This window comes from Tursiops truncatus, chromosome 5, assembly GCF_011762595.2.
Source record: "Tursiops truncatus isolate mTurTru1 chromosome 5, mTurTru1.mat.Y, whole genome shotgun sequence".
NCBI lineage: Eukaryota > Metazoa > Chordata > Mammalia > Artiodactyla > Delphinidae > Tursiops > Tursiops truncatus.
Window position 1 is genome coordinate 99,750,014 of NC_047038.1, and position 17,852 is coordinate 99,767,865.

A 17,852-nucleotide genomic window follows, 5' to 3' on the forward strand; every position below is an offset into this window, starting at 1 on the left:
AAAAGAAAAGAAGATCTTTGGCATTTCTGTTCAGTATTTCTAAAGAACTGAAAAGTCTTAATATACATTTAAGATAAGTGTTCTTAAAATACCATAGATCGGGCTTCCCTGGTGGCGCAGTGGTTGAGAGTCCGCCTGCCGATGCAGGGGACAGGGGTTCGTGCCCCGGTCTGGGAAGATCCCACACGCCGCGGAGCGGCTAGGCCCATGAGCCATGGCTGCTGGGCCTGCGTGCCTGGAGCCTGTGCTCTGCAATGGGAGAGGCCGCAGCAGTGAGAGGCCCGCGTACCGCAAAAAAAAAAAAAAAGAAAAAAAAATACCATAGATCATCAAAATAGGCAGACTCTTTTTCGATGGACAACTGATATTTGAAGAAGTTATCTGTAAAACCTTAGATGAAATGAGATTTAAGATGACTACAACACCATCACACTCTGTGAATTTGACATTCTGGATTTCCAGGAGAAGTAACAGAAAAAAATGCTTTGTATAGAGAAAGATACACATTTTAGGCTCCCAAAACTTTAAACATATAACTCCCATTTTATCTACATACAGGGCTTAGGATCAGGGTTCTGCTATTTCTCATAAATGATAATAATGAGATAAGACTCTGAAGTTCTATAAAAAGACTCACATACTTTAAAGCATGTTCATGAAAGAACATTTACCGAAGAACTTTACAAGGACCTGAGGACAGAGCAGGCCAGGCTAGCGTATATAAGGATATATCAATATGGTGATCACAAAGCTTAGCTGTTTCTAGGATGGTTACACTTGGAAGTACTCTCTATTAGTTCCTGTAATGTCCTACAAATATGTTAGTATCCTAACTCTTCTATCTCCCAGACTATTTGTCTCTTAAACTCAAAAGTGGAACAAAAATCCTGCAACAGTGCATGTGTCTAGATTTTTTTGTTCAGAGTATTTGTTTCCCAGAAGGTATGAAACACGGTTCCCGCACTTGTAACCCTCAAAAAATGGCTAAGCTTCTTCTGCTATGATTAGAGTTTATCAACAAACATTTCACTTCAAAAGTAAACATGGTTCCTGCATTGGGGAATCAGATTACACTGTAAGTGGTGCAGTTACAGGGTGTCCCGCTGTCTATCATGGCTTTTCCACGAACAAAGACTTGCCATTGTTCTGTGTTTCCAACTGTCAACCCCGGAAACCTCAAAGTTGGTTAACCTAAGAAAAGGGATTCCAGGAGAGATGTCTGAAGCAGGAACAAAGAAGGGTAGCCAGGGCCAAAATGCAGAGGCCAGGGCACTAGGGAAAAGGTGGTGGTCTAAACGGGCGGCAGAGCTAGCCTTCTCCACTGAGCTGCAGTTTCTTCTGGTGCACCCTGCCCTCCTGGTGTGCCTGAGACAATGAGGATGGAGGAAGGGACGAACTCCCTTAACAGAGGTTCGCTCATTGCCCAAGGTGAGAGATCTACAGCATCTGGGTGCTGAGGGGGTCTGGGTCTTCCTCGCCAGGTTCCAGATAGTGGTTGGAGCAGCTGGTGCAGGGCCGGGCCTAGGCGTTACCATGGTGTGCACTCTCACACCCCAGCACCTGTCAGACCTACACCAATAATCAAATCCAAACCGCTCCTATCTGTCTGTTCCCTGAACCACTGTGAGAGCTTCCTGCTCCTCATTTGGCTCCCCTACAGCATGTGCATGTGTAAGATTGTGACCAGAGGGATCTCTAAAGTCTAAATATGACTTTATATGACAATGCTTAAAGTCAGCATTGGTTTTTTACTGGCCGTGGGATGAAACCCCATCTCTGTGTATCCTGTGGCCTCCAAGGCCACATCTGCTTCCCTGACCATGCTCTTCCCGTCTTCCTGCCAGGAATTGTGTGGGTAAGCACTAGCCTGTGAGGAAAACTGCTCTTTGACCAGCAAAGTTTCTGTTTATCTAGACTGTAAAAGGGAGGAGAAAGTAATAATCTAGGGACCTACTGAAACTATTGGGTGATATTTATGGTTCTTAATTAAAAACTCTGTCTAAACTTAATTATTATATGGTCATCTACCATCTATAGAAATATTACAGAGCTTAAAAAAATGTAACAGAAAATATCAGTGATAAGGAAAAAACATCCATACCTGTTTAGGGATCTGACCAAAGTTATTAATGAACCCTATGGTGGCTGTCTCCTTTAGTGGGTCATTTATGTTGTAGATATCCACTTGACCCTCGTAAAAAAGATGATGGAAGACATTTACAGCTTCTACTGCAGCAGGACCTTGCTGTTTATAGCCGAAGATTAAGTCAATCCACTCATGCAGATGGGCACTCACATAGTCACATTCCAAAGCCTGTAATTTCAAAACACAGGTTCAGTCGCTGGCTGGCTTTTATTACTTCCTTAGAAAATAAAACAATTCATCAGTGGTCTATAGGAACCAGAATAACTAAAATTCATACGAACAACATTAGTAACTTAAACACATGGGGGATACATTGCTCAAGGTCTTCTCTTTGTACTGTGGTCAGTGACCCAGTGAGATCTCAGTTCAACTGTAGAGCGTACTGCCATTACCTCACGGTGCACTCGGATGAATTCTCGTGGGTCCCCTTTTGCCCAGGGTGGAAGGATAACATCTCCAAGCTTGGTGCCATTTTGTTTACAACCTGTGTAATTGGATATATTAAAAAGAAAATAAAAGAATGAGAAAAATAGTAAAGTAACAGAGAAATAGTGGGTTAGTTTCATTACCAGGACTATAAAATTTTACCACAGAAAGGACCCTCAGAGATATCTACTCTGGTATTTCCCCAAGACGACTCCTCCGAGCACTCCCTCAGAGAAATTAACTGAGTGTCAGCAAAACTGAGGGGCTCCCGCTGTCAAATGACTTCAGGGAATGCTGAGCTATGCAAGCTTAAACATGTTTCTTTCCTGCAAGACTCCTTGGAGGCACTGCTCTTCTCTAGGAAGGACATTAGATACAACATTTCTGAAACTTAATTGAGGACAGGAATGAAACATTTTATGGGTCTACTGTTTTGAGTTTGGAAAAACTGCTCAAATCAATTTTTAAGCCCCTTAAGACCACTCATTTGTAAGACCATTAGCAATTTCTCAGAAACTGTTCATTTAGGCTTTTCCAGAATGCTTTAAGCTTGGTGAGTCAATAGCAGTTACCTAGTACTGAATTTCTTGTCTGGTCTGCCATTCACATGGAAGAGGTTATTGAAAGGATATCTAACTCCTCAGCCATTTTCAGTCTGAATGCTCTCTTGGCTTAAGGGAAAATAAAAGTACCACAGTCTCCTAGAAATATTTGCAATACATGTGTTCACTCATATTTCTGATTCTTAAATTCTTGAGAGAGCTCTGTAGAACCCACATGTATTTTGCTGTAAGGATTCTCATTAATAAAATAAAATAAAATCTGAAACAATATAACTTTTGGCTGTTATATCATTTAACAGAAAAAAAATTGGGGGAAGACTATGTGGCTACGGGGGGAATTTTAATAATTTATAACAAAGTAATATTTATTCCATGTAAACTGTTATTTTAAGTCATAGCCAGATAATCTCTAAAATATTAAAGAAACCGTTTGCTATGAAATCTATTGACAACAAAACACATTAAATGGGACTGGCATCTGAGGAAATAGGTTTTTTTCTTCTTTTCGAAATAACATCAAAAAGTTAATTTTAGCTTACAGAGTTTTCCTAGGCACAAATCAGACGGTCACTGTAAAAAAATGACTCTATAAATAATGTTGACTCATTAGCTTAATGGCAGATGGTTAGATAAAAAGCTGAATTATAAATTTTCATAGGGAAGTATAATTGTTCACATTTTAGAACACAAAAGGCAGTTTCCAAGTAAGGGCCAGTAAAAATATTTCCTTTAGAAATAATCTTGTTTTCATCATTGCAATTTGATGGCTTCTTTACAATGTGATATAAGTGAGAGATACAAAAATCAGTTTATTGTTTAAAGGAATGTCTTGACTTAGTTGGAAAAATTACCATATAACTTAAAAAAAAATAAAACAATCAAGTTATTACAGCCCCTCCCCTCTCTCTCAGGCCCTTACCCCACCTCCCTTGAAATGCCCTCTAGGCCTACAAGAATAAGAAGCAAGTAATAATTTTTTTTGATAAAAAGAAGCAAGTAATAATCCCCAGGCTACCTGAGATATAATCTACTTTTCAAAATGTTGCTCATAATCCCTAAATACTGTGTGATATAAGTTTATTTTACCAGCACTATCTATAATTTAAAAATGTCATTTAAAGGGAACAGTCTGTAGAAAAGTCTTGGTCTGATTCTGCTACTCTGCAGTTCCCCTCCATGTATATCCAAGGGTACAAAGATAAGAAGACCAGACAAAAAAACCTAATTGCTCCAGAGCCAGGGGAAAAAACCTAAGTGCTTTCTTTTATATCATTTACCATCTTTTCTGGGTGGAGAGATCAACAGTGTTTTGTTTGATTTTCTTTATATTGAGGTAAAGTTCACATAACATAAAATCAACCTTTTTTTTTTTTTTTCCTGTATGCGGGCCTCTCACTGTTGTGGCCTCTCCCGTTGTGGAGCACAGGCTCCGGATGCGCAAGCTCAGCGGCTATGGCTCACGGCCCCAGCCGCTCTGCGGCATGTGGGATCTTCCCGGAACGGGGCACGAACCTGTGTCGCCTGCATCGGCAGGTGGACTCTCAACCACTGCGCCACCAGGGAAGCCCAAAATCAACCATTTTAAAGCGAACAATTCAGTGGCATTTCGTACGTTCACAATATTGTGCAACTACCATTTCTATCTAGTCCTAAAACATTTTCATCACATCAAAAAGAAATCTTAGGGCTTCCCTTCCCTGGTGGCGCAGTAGTTGAGGGTCCGCCTGCCGATTCAGGGGATAGGGGTTTGTGCCCCGGTCCGGGAAGATCTCACATGCCGCGGAGCAGCTGGGCCCGTGAGCCATGGCCGCTGGGCCTGTGCGTCCGGAGCCTGTGCTCCGCAATGGGAGAGGCCGCAACAGTGAGAGGCCCGCGTACCACAAAAAAAAAAAAAAGAAATCTTAAAAGAATCAAACAGTTGTTCCCCATTCCTCCCCACCCCTGCTCCCATTCCCTGGTAACCACCAATCTGTGTTCTGTCTCTCTAGATTTACCTATTCTGGACATTCCATGTAAGTGGAAATCATACATTATGTGACCTTTTGTGTCTGGCTTCTTTTACTTGGTGCAATGTTTTTGAGGTTCATCCATGTTGTAGCATTTATCATTATTTCATACCATTTTATGGCTGAATAATATTCCATTATATGTATATTCCACAATTTGTTTATCCATTGATAGGTATGTGGGCTGTTTCTGCCATCTGGCTATTCTGAATAATGCTGCAATGAATGTGCATGTACAGGTCTTTGTTTAAGTCCCTGTTTTCAGTTCTTCTGGACAGTTCTTGGAGTGGATTTGCTTGGTCATATGGCAATTCAACATTTCCTACCAAACTGCTTCCCACAGTGCCAAACCATTTTACATTCTGACAAGAAACATACAAAGGTTCTACTTTCTCCATATCCTCACTAGCCCTTGTCATCTTCTGTTTGTGTGCTTTTTTTTCATCACAGCCACCCTAGTGAATGTGAAGTGGTACCTCACTGTGGTTTTGACATGCATTTCCTTAATGACTAATGATCTTTTCGTATGCTTATTGGCCATTTGTATAACTTCTTTGGAGAAATGGCTATTCAGGTCTTTTGCCCTTTTGCTTAACCTATTGCTGTTAAGTTGTAAGAGTTCTTTATATTCTGAATATTAGACCCTTATAAGATACATCATTTGCAAATATTTTCTCGCATTCTGTAGGTTTTCTTCATAATGCCCTTGGATGCAGAAGTTTTAAATTTTGATAAAGTCCAATTTATCTTTTTTTGTTGCTTTTGCTTATGCTGTTGATCCAAATCCAAGATCATGAGGATTTACCCCTATGTTTTCTTTTGAGTTTTATAGCTTTAGCTCTGACATGCAAATAGTGTTTTTTAACGTGTGTGATTTCAAGGAGGGAAGATGAAGGTGAGCATGACAAACATACATGACCTTTCTTTTATTTACTTATTTAAAAATAGATGATTTGGTTGGGTTTGTAAGTAGTCTGGCTAGAACATTTCTGCGACATAGATTATTATAACGGACTGTTTCTGGAATATTGAGGGTATCTCTTTCTTTCTGCACCTCTCCGTTATCTGTCTCTTTGAAAGTGATGTCCTTAGGGAAGAAAGTAGCATTCTCCAAAGGTGAATTATAAGTGAACATAATAAAACACTAACGTGCATTCATATTCAAATGCTGTGCACACATTTGTTGTTTTTCCCTGTTCACCATCTACTCTATTTCTTTGAGGAACTGCCACTCCCTTCGACTCTAAGTGTTAGAACTTGATGTCTTTAGCTGCTCAAGGGTGAGCTCCAGGCCCAATCAGAGGTAATGAGACTCAGTTTCAGGCCTTTTGCTGGGGTTATTGAGAGTCTTACTGCCTTTCCTATTGCACCTAGACCTACAATTTCACAAGGTTCAAGCTGCTGATGAACAATTAAATAAATAAAAATTATATTACAAAGAAAAAACACTCAAATATATTGGATATGAATATTCCTTGAATTTTCCATTAATGAATTTTATGAGGTAGTATAGTAATGGTTTATATGTTGAACTCTTAAATACAGTATGATACAGAGCATGAAAAAAGTATGAAAACAGAACAATATCTGGCACTAATATTCTAAAGTGAAACAACGGAATTTTGATATGTCGTAAAAATAAATATTCAGAAACATAGATCAGCAAACTGTCTTCCAAGAAACTGTAGCCAAGGTCAAATCTACTTCCTGAAACTGCTGGACAATATAAAGAGAGAAGAGTACCGAGGAAATTTCTCTCCTTTTTGTAAGTGTTGATTTGGTTCTGTTTTTCTAGAAAATAGTACCCTAACAGGATGAAGAAAGGGATTTACCTAAAGTTATTCTGAAATTCTAACTTTAAATTTTATTAGCATGTAAGCTGAGAATGCTTCAGGCAATACAAAAGATTTAAACAATACATGAAAAATATGGATATGCCACTCTTGGCTGTGAGTTTCAATCATATTAATTTTCAAACAAAATTTCACCTCACCTTTGTTTTCACTGAAATAAATAATGATATTCTGACCATTAGATGTAATTTGTTAATTCTTAATTTTTCCCCAAACTATAGGTTTGAAACAGCTTATTTGGGGGCATAAATCTATTTTCCTTTGTTATATTTACTCTCATACACCCAGTTGTAATTAGCAGCAGCTAAACTCACAAGGAAATAGAAACCAAGCAGGAACCTGCAAGGCCTTCCCAAGAACAATACTCCCTTGCCCCCCAACATGTCCCCTGCCTCTTGTTTGCAGAAAAGCTTTAGCCTCCTAGGCCTACCCCAAGTTCCAAAGAGTAAATTTAATCAGAGAAGTAAGAAAATGCAGAAACAAAGGAAAACACTCAAGCAAGACAAAATAATATTAGTTTAGCCATAGAGCAAAGTCAAGGATCTTTAGTTCCTCCTCAAGGGCTACAGACAATATCCTGAGCCATGTCCTTGAGCTGTTTTGCAGATACTAAAACCCCTACCAGGTGGACAAAGTTAACTACACCAGCACACAGACCCCAGACCAGTTGGAACCAGAAGGTTGATGACTGATATTCCCGAAACATCACCCTGTTACCCTCACTGTCAACCAATCGTAGACTTGTGCACAAGCTGAATGCATATCATGTGACCCTCTCCCTCACACTTTTTAAAAACCCTCCTCTGAAAGCCATCACTGGGAAGTTCAGGCCTTTTCAGCATGAGCTGCCCATTCTCCTTGCTTGGCCCTGCAATAAGTGCTGTCCTTTCCCTTCACCATGACCAACCCAGTGTCAGTAGATTGGCTTTGCTGCATGTTGGGTGAGTGGATCCAAGTTTGGTCTGGAAACAAAATCTTTTCTTGTCAGTGTGTACTACAGACAATCGTCAGAAAACTGACTTATTTCTGTTGGTCTTTTCCTGGCTAACGATCCTAAGATAGTGCCATAGTGCTACATACCTAGATCAAAGTTGTTGGAATTGAACAGGAATTCTGGTAAGTAAAAAAATTCTGGGATAAGTTCCTTTACATCTGCCATGTTGTGCTTTGATGCTGAATACCAGGCCTCGCGTACACTGTGAAACATCCGGTCAGCCAGGTCAAAATGGCCTCCCTGTGGGCAGAACGAGAAGGCACCTTTCTGTTAGAGAACCACTCCCACCTCACAGCTTCCAAGTTCAAGGGCTTGAAACCCAAGTAAATATGTTTGATGACAACTCAATTTCCCATCATCCTATGTTAAATACACAAAATTTTAAATAATCACAGAAAGAAAATTAATCTAATTCTTTTCGGGGTACTCCTTACCAAGGGTGCTCTTGCTCTGTATCAAAGTGAAATCCAAGTACAAAGACTTTAAAAAGTCATTAAAAAAAAAGATCAGTTTTTAGAGAGGGCAAGACTATAAGGAAATTGAGGAGTTCCTCCATTGTTTGATAATGCTCTCCTAAAAAAAAAAGATTCTAATGTAGCCATCTACAGTTGGAAATATTCAGTTTATATATGTATTTGACTAATTTTATAAATTAACATGACATTCAGGTTCTCACACCAATGAGAATTAAGTGGAGAACTCGGAAGGTGATCAAAAAGTTATAGATTGATAAAACAAATTTAAATAGAAAAGGGATTTCTTTTGCTTACACAGCCTCACAGATAACACCACTCCCTTCCTCAGTCCAACTCCCTATGCTGCGTTTGAGTGAATACAGTGTGTTTGTCTTTACAATGACGTTCACTGTGTAAAAATGCTGAAGTCCATACAATGGCCACCAAGGCCTACCACCATCTGGCCCCTGCTACCTCTCTGACCTCATCCCCTATTGCTTTCCCCTGCAGTCACTCTGCTCCAGACATACTGGCTTCCTTGCTGTTCCTCAAGCATCTCAGGGATATGCCTGACTCAGGGCCCCTCATAGGCCGTTCTCTCTGCCTGGAACATACTTTCTCCAGATATCTGCACCAGTAACTCCCTCACCTCCTTCAAGTTTCTGTTCAGATATCACCTTTTCAAGGAGACCTACTCTGACCATCATGTCCTCCTCCACCTCCCATTCCTGTACTTCCCATTCCGTTTCCCTGACCTACATTTTTCTGATAGCACTTATCACATTCTGAAACATTTTACAATATACTTATTTTGTTTGTCTGTCTCCCTCAACTAAAATATATAAATTCCATAAGGCAGGACTTTTGTCTTTATTCACTGATATCTCTAAGCACCTAGACCAGTGCCTGGAATACAGTAAGTATTCAACAAATATTTGCTGAATAAATGAAAGAGAATGTGGAGAAAGGCAATTATAATACAGAAGACAGCAAATGAGCTAGACAGTATTACTCTTTTTTAAATGTTTGTTGAATTCAACCAGTTAAGGCTGAATTCCATATACCTGGCTGGAAAGCATATGTTACTTGCTTATTTGACTAAAGGACCCTGGCACTTGTTTAGTGTAAACAAATTCTAGTTTATTTATCAATTTTGGTCCAGTGAAATTCCACTTTCACTATGTTTTGACTACTTTTGTGACTAAAAACTTCACAGGGCTTCTTGTCAGGCAAGGTAACAACATTAAAGAAAAAAGCAACAATCTTAAATAAAAGGCTTGAATAAAATGCAAAAATTCTAAACTTAAGAGTTTTACCTGTAGCCTTAGGAATATCTGTGTGAAGGGCTCCATCCTTACTAGGTACGAAGCCACAATCATTGCAGATGAATAGTGTGTCCCATAGTGGTAGGCTGGAGTTTCTCCTTGCCAAGAAAATTAAAGCATAATTGAAAATGAAAGAGTAATATGAAAAATAAAATTTGCATTCATCAATAGACTTGAAAATGCTAACGTATGTGATAACTGTGACACTAAGTGCAATTAGCACTGGCATTTGCAGCATGAAAACTTTATGATGACACTGCAACCTCTCACTTATATGTTTGGCAGTTATCCAGTTTAGTATAATTCTGTGCCTTTCCCCCAAACTGAGCACATCTAGCAATTCATGTTTTGAGGCTAACTGTAACAGGTAATCCTTAATAGCAAACCATCTTTGACTAAAGCAAGATAATGAGCAACTTTTTATTAGGTTCTAGCTTTGCAACAGTATAAATTTCTCTAAATTGTTGTCTTCGAATATTATGCAATTTTTATTACATAGTCTCCTTGCAGGAAAAAGAAAGGATTCCACACAGGGAATATAGTTAGGCTTAGTTTTTTTCTCTTTTGTTTGTTTTGCCTGTTTGAAGGGGATACATGATAAACATTAAACATAAAAAAACATAAGTAGGTAAACTGTAGTATTTTAGAAGGTAATCAACTATAATTTTTTAATGCAAAAGGTTTCTAAAAAGTGCCTCAATAAAATTAAAAGAACCTATAATGGAAAACAATCTGAAAAAACTGAATGACTGAATCACTTTGCTGTACACCTGAAACACTGTAAATCAACTATACTTCAATAAAAAAAATTAAAAGAGTCAATAAAGGAAAGTTTAGTTTCTGGCCTAAATACGATTAGAGATAATGGCATATTATGATGGGAAATTTCTACCCTAGACAAAGCAGACATACTTTGCTTTCTGCCAGTACCTGACAAGCTACCTAAAAAATGCCTTCTAAGCATGGCCATCAGTTGGCATGCAAAACCTCATTCTTCTACTCTGATAGTTGTGTATTAAGTGTGCATACGCAACATATATAGATATAATGATATATAAGCAATCTGGGGAAAGATGGAAGGGCATCAGACCGCTAAATAATGGCTTACTTTTGAAACTTGGGTACAAAGTCCCATGACAGGAAAAGTTACTTACCATTAGGATCTTCCCAGTCTTTATATCGCTTCTTATACTGAGCTAATCGTTCATCTGTCTGTGCTCCCATTGGCTTAGCCAGGTTTCTAAATGTCTTGGGATTAGTAAGATCTACCTCCTAAAATACAAAACGAAACCCAATTCCAAATTACTATACATCCTCTATTCTCACCAATGTAGACACAGTGGCTATAGCAATGATGATCTGTAAATGTGCTAGTATCTATGGGGTCACACCAGCAGAACTGGACTCCAAGACAATGCCATGCACCTACTGGTTATCCATATTTTATGGACAGGCACATGGCAGTTTGTTAATTGGTTTGGCTTGAAGACAACTGTTTTGGAAATTAAGTGTTCACAGAGGAAGGCACTCAGGATCCAGGTTTGGAGATGAGGAATAAGAGGGAAAACTGTTCCCAGTCTTGGCAAGGGCACAGCAGGAGACTTTGGACTCAAAAGCTCCAATTCATCTTTATCCTCTGTCACCCACATAACTGGAGGATCAAATCTCCTTTTTATTCTCTTCCCCTCTCCCCCATTTCACTCCAACTTCACTTCTGAGCATTTTCTTCCTAGAGGTGAAAGGGAAGTGAAATAAACTAGAGCACTCAGTAATTTGTTCACCTCCAAAAGACAACATCATACCAGATCAAGTGACTCCAAATGAGATGGTTTCTTTCAGTCTACCAGAGATTATTTTAAAAGCTCATTTCTAGCTGACCTAATTCATGTATTTAAAAGGAAACCAAAATTTACCTCCTGAGGGTTTTAAAAGTAGAAATTTGAAGTACATACCCATGGGATACGTAATTTGTGTCATTTCTATAGGGCATCATGGCCCACCAATTTTGCCAACTTATATTTTAAAAGTCTTGAACAGGAGAAACTGATCCACATTACCAATATAAGTCAGGTTAGTATTTGTCCTCTGAAAATCTACATGTAAAATACCTCATTCATACTTTTTTTGGTTATTTCAACAAAGATTAAAAGTATTTACTAAGAACCGGGCATTGCTCTAGAGCAGCGGTCCCCAACCTTTTTGGCACCAGGGACCGTTTTCATGGAAGACAATTTTTCCAAGGCCCGGTGGGGGGGAGGATGGTTTTGGGATGATTCAAGCGCATTACATTTATTGTGTACTTTACTTCTATTATTATTACATCAGCTCCACCTCAGATCATCAGGCATCAGATCCTGGGGGCTGGGGACCCCTTCTCTAGAGGTTGGAACTTAAGAGCTACATAAGCTAGTCTTTGTTTTTAAGGACCTCATAGTTGAGTACGGTCAGACAAAAATCATGACTACAACATGCTGTAAAAGAAAGCAGCATGATACAGCTACAAGGCAGTGTGGGAACAGAGGAAGAAGGAAGAGGACAGAAGGCTCCCCGGAGGTATACTGGAGTGTGTCCTGCAGGATGAAATACAGCTAGCCAGAGGAACCTGTCAGCGGGAGAGAAGATGGGCATGGGCATGGGGAGAAGTGCAGGCAGGGAGAGCAGCACAGGCAGAGCTGCTGAGAGAGAACGGGGTAGCCCAGGACAGCGGTTCTCGAAGCACAGGAGGGAGATCTATGTATCAGCTACTTTGTGAAGGGTGCTATACCGAGGTTCTAAAATTCTCTCCAAATTGTGATGATGATTTATGCAATAATTTAAAACTGAGGAATGACTCAATTAGATTTGTTCCTGCTGGCTGCAGTGTAGAGGACAGTGACATCCTCCAGTGGATACAAATTTATTAGCACTTTAGGAAATTCAATAGATATCATGAATCCAAGAAGTTCATCAAGTATCCAAACTTTGTACAAGTCTAAGCTAAAGTTCTTCTCATCTTCTTGGGAGTAAGTCCCCTTTGAGAACTTAAACTATAAAGCATATAAATCATTTCAGCCACTGCATTATCTTTTAATTACTTTCGAGAATGTGTTCCACTTTCACAAAATGATTTGAAATTTACCTCTGAGTCGTAATCTGCAAGGATCCAGGGGAAGACAGGATACTGCATGAGGTCATTATATGATCTGCCAGCCAAAGTGTTCAAGTGCATCAAATACTGAAAGTTGCTGATTTCACCTCTCTTGGGAAAGATAAATAGATTCATTTTAAAGCAATCAAATATTTCTGCTACATTCAATTTTAAAAATTTATATGCAAAATGAGGTAAAGGATAATTTCTTGCAGATTTCAGAATAAAGCATTTTTTTCCCTTAAAAACAAAAACAAAACTTTTTTTCTATGGTATATATTTTATAAATTATTAAAGTACTTTTAACTGTATGACTTATACTTTCTAGCTACAAATTACGAAGGAAGCTTACATTTTCATTGAACTTACCTCCCACCTCTGAGTCACAGACTTCTCTCCAACCAGAGTGCTAAGCAACCCAGATCTAAAAATGATAAATAATAAATTGTAGGCAACATAACTTTAAAAATATGTGTAATTACAAAGCTGAAAATTTTAAGTCAATGGTCCACGAATTTTTCAAACTATGGAGGACAACCTATTAGTGGGTCATGAAATCAGTTTAGGGGGTTGTGAACAGCATTTTGAATTATGAAATAACAGAATCAAATTGAAGAAAATAGAAAACATTGGAAGGCACTACATGCAGGAAGGAAAAATCTCTTCTGTGAATTTTATTGTACTATTTGTAACTAAGTTTGTGTGAGTTGGGATGCAATGTAGTTTTTTTTTTTTTTTTTTTGTGTTACGCGGGCCTCTCACTGTTGTGGCCCCTCCCATCGCAGAGCACAGGCTCCAGACGCGCAGGCCCAGTGGCCATGGCCCACGGGCCCAGCCGCTCCGTGGCACGTGGGATCCTCCCGGACTGGGGCACGAACCCATGTCCCCTGCATTGGCAGGCGGATTCTCAACCACTGCACCACCAGGGAAGCCCACAATGTAGTATTTTTTACCGTGGGTTACAGAAAATGAGTTTGAAAAACATTGATCTAGTTCAACTTTCTAACCTTTACAATAATTTCTATATAAACTGATCTAAAGACATTAAATTGGAATAACTGATAAGAGTATACAATATTTTGTACATAGTAGGTGCACAGTACATTTCCTAAAAGAGGTGTTGAAAAAGTGAATGAAAATATAAATATTTTATGACAGGAAAGTCACTGCTGTTCAGAAAATTATAGAACATTTTCTATAGCAGATTTTCTAGAATGCTATAAAACCTTAAGGTTATAATATTGATAATTATTAATCTGAAGATTGTGAGTTGACCACTGAACAAGTAGGAAAGCACTTAACTATATATTTTATTGTCTGAAAGGAAATTAAGAGATTTGTAAACCTTAGTTCATAAACATATCTAGGTCAAAGGTACAGATACCACTTTTCACTTCCAGATAAATTCTTCCCTTCAGGCAAATTGAATGCATAGGGTACTCTCCCTGGAAAAAGAGCTATGATCATTCCTCAACATTGTAGGAAAGGGAACAATTGAAAAGAAGATTAAAGTTGGGAATGAATTTCTGCTTCTTGTCTTTGAGTTTTCAATAGTTCTTCAAGAACTGCCAACTCAGCACAGACAGTAGTAAGAACAATGAAATAGCAAGCTGAAGATTATCTAGGCAAGCAAAAGTACTAGCAATTTGCTTACAACTAGAAAAAAGGCTTAGTATGCTTTAAGGGAGCCTTTCACTTCCTATATTTATCTTAACAGCAACACAAACGATTAGGAATAGAACAGGTTTCTAAGGTTAACAAAAGCATATAAGCAGCATTTGTAAATCTCAGCTAAAGAAAAATAAAAGCAGTAAGTTAAAGAGAAATACACAAATTAATATATTTAGACACATATAGATTGAAATAAAATTTTATTTACAAATTACAGAATCCCCAGAAGTTTTAAGTTATTTTCTTGCATGTTGTAATAATTAATTTGTAGCCCCAAAGCACTGCTTCTTTTTCTTTTGAATTTTATTTATTTTTTTATACAGCAGGTTCTTATTAGTTATCTATTTTATACATATTAGAGTATATATGTCCATCCCAATCTCCCAATTCATCCCACCCACCCCGGCTCTGCCCTCTTGGTGTCCATACATTTGTTCTCTACATCTGTGTCTCTATTTCTGCTTTGCAAACTGGTTCATCTGTACCATTTTTCTAGATTCTACATATATGCGTTAATATACAATATTTGTTTTTCACTTTAGTTTGCTTCCATGTCTTGGCTATTGAAAACAGTGTGGCAATGAACACTGGGTGCATGTGTCTTTTTGAATTAAGGTTTCCTCTAGGTATATGCCCAGTAGTGGGACTGCTGGGTCATATGGTAGTTCTATTTTCAGGAACCTCCATAGTGGCTGTATCAATTTACATTCCCACCAACAGTGCAAGAGGGTTCCCTTTTCTCCACACCCTCTGCAGTTTTTCTTGTTTGTAGATTTTCTGATGATGCCCATTCTAACTGGTGTGAGGTGATACCTCACTGTAGTTTTCATTTGCATTTCTTTAATAATTAGTGATGTTGAGCAGCTTTTCATTTGTCTGTTAGCCATCTGTATGTCTTCTTTGGAGAAATGTCTATTTAGGTCTTCTGCCCAATTTTTTGATTAGGTTGTTTGTTTTTTTAATATTGAGCTGCATGAGCGGCTTATATATTTTGGAGATTAATCTTTTGTCTGCTGATTTGTTTGCAAATATTTTCTCCCATTCTAAGCGTTGTCTTTTCATCTTGTTTACAGTTTCCGTTACTGTACAAAAGCTTTTAAGTTTCACTAGGTCCCATTTGTTTATTTTTATTTCCATTACTCTAGGAGGTGGGTCAAAAAAGATCTTGCTGTGATTTATGTCAAAGAGTGTTGTTATTCCTATGCTTTCCTCTATGAGTTTAATAGTGTCTGGTCTTACATTTAGGTCTTTAATCCACTTTGAGTTTATTTTTGTGTATGGTGATAGGGACTGTTCTAATTTCATTCTTTTACATGTAGTCCAGTTTCCCCAGCACCACTTATTGAAGAGGCTGTCTTTTCTCCATTATATATTCTTGCCTCTTTTATCAAAGATAAGGTGACTGTATGTGCATGGTTTTATCTCTGGGCTTTCTATCCTGTTCCATTGATCTATATTTCTGTTTTTGTGCCAGTACCGTACTGTCTTGATTACTGTGGCTTTGTAGTATCCTCTGAGGTCAGGGAGCCTGATTCCTCCAGCTCCATTTTGCTTTCTCAAGATTGCTTTGGCTATTCGGGGCCTTTGTGTTTCCATACAAATTGTGAATTTTTTTGTTCTAGTTCTGTGAAAAATGCCATTGGTAGCTTGATAGGGATTGCATTGAATTTGCAGATTGCTTTGGGTAGTATAGTTATTTTCACAATGTTGATTCTTCCAATCCAAGAACATGGTATATCTCTACATCTGTTGGTGTCATCTTTGATTTCTTTCATCAGTGTCTTACAGTTTTCTGAGTACAGGTCTTTTACCTCCTTAGGTAGGTTTATTCCTAGGTATTTTATTCTTTTTGTTGCAGTGGTGAATGGGATTGTTTCCTTAATTTCCCCTTCTGATCTTTTGTTGTTAAGTGTATAGGAATGCAAGAGATTTCTGTGTATTAATTTTGTATCCTGCAACTTTTACCAAATTCATTGATTAGCTCTAGCAATTTTCTGGTGGCATCTTTAGGATTCTCTATGTATAGTATCATGTCATCTGCAAACAGTGACAGTTTTACTTCTTCTTTTCCAATTCGTATTCCTCTAATTTCTTTTTCTTCTCTTATTGCCATGGCTAGGACTTCCAAAACAATGTTGAATAACAGTGGTGAGAGTGGACATCCTTGTCTTGTTCCTGATCTTAGAGGAAATGCTTTCAGTTTTTCACCATTGAGAATGATGTTTGCTGTGGGTTTGTCGTATATGGCCTTTGTTACGTTGAGGTAGGTTCCCTCTATGCCCACTTTCTGGAGAGGTTTTATCATAAATGAGTGTTGAATTTTGTCAAAAGCTTTTTCTATGTCTATTGAGATGATTATATGGTTTTTATTCTTCAATTTGTTAATACAGTGTATCAAATTGATTGATTTGCATATATTCAAGAATTCTCGCATCCCTGGGATAAATCCCACTTGATCATGGTGTATGATCCTTTTAATGTGCTGATGGATTCTGTTTGCTAGAATTCTGTTAAGGATTTTTGCATCTATATTCATCAGGGATATTGGTCTATAATTTTTTTTTTTTTGTAGTATCTCTGTCTGGTTTTGGTATCAGGGTGATGGTGGCCTTGTAGAATGAGTTTGGGAGTGTTCCTTCCTCTGCAATTTTTTTGAAGAGTTTAAGAAGGATGGGTGTTAGCTCTTCTCTAAATATTTGACAGAATTCACCTGTGAAGCCATCTGGTCCTGGACTTTTGTTTGTTGGAAGATTTTAAATCACAGTTTCAATTTCATTACTTGTGATTGGTCTGTTCATATTTTCTATTTCTTCCTGGTTCAGTCTCGGAAGGTTATACCTTTCTAAGAATTTGTCCATTTCTTCCAGGTTGTCCATTTTATTGGCATAGAGCTGCTTGCAGTAGTCTCTTATGATTCTTTGTATTTCTGCGGTGTCCATTGTAACTTTTCCTTTTTCATTTCTAAGTTTATTGATTTGAGTCCTCTCCCTCTTTTTCCTGATGAGTCTGGCTAAAGGTTTATCAATTTTGTTTATCTTCTCAAAGGACCAGCTTTTAGTTTTATTGATCTTTGCTACGGTTTTCTTTGTTTCTATTTCATTTATTTCTGCTCTGATCTTTATGATTTCTTTCCTTCTCCTAACTTTGGGTTTAATTTGTTCTTCTTTCTCTAGTTGCTTCAGGTGTAAGGTTAGATTGTTTATTTGAGATATTTCTTGTTTCTTGAGGTAGGACTGTATTGCTATAAACTTCTGTCTTAGAACTGCTTTTGCTGCATCCCATAGGT

The 17,852-nt window shown here is 38.2% G+C and overlaps 1 protein-coding gene across 8 annotated transcripts in view; it reads right to left on the reverse strand.

The window, feature by feature from the left end:
* WDFY3 (WD repeat and FYVE domain containing 3) overlaps positions 1-17,852 on the reverse strand; it is a 264,702-nt gene that overhangs the window by 21,346 nt on the left and 225,504 nt on the right. For all 8 annotated transcript variants that reach the window (XM_073805420.1, XM_073805422.1, XM_073805421.1 and 5 more), the window contains 7 exons: positions 13,265-13,319; positions 12,887-13,006; positions 10,923-11,040; positions 9,760-9,866; positions 8,075-8,228; positions 2,539-2,630; positions 2,102-2,314 (listed from right to left, as the gene is read on the reverse strand). In XM_073805420.1, the coding sequence (XP_073661521.1) occupies positions 2,102-2,314; positions 2,539-2,630; positions 8,075-8,228; positions 9,760-9,866; positions 10,923-11,040; positions 12,887-13,006; positions 13,265-13,319 (859 nt within the window). The remainder of the gene's footprint in view (positions 1-2,101; positions 2,315-2,538; positions 2,631-8,074; positions 8,229-9,759; positions 9,867-10,922; positions 11,041-12,886; positions 13,007-13,264; positions 13,320-17,852) is intronic.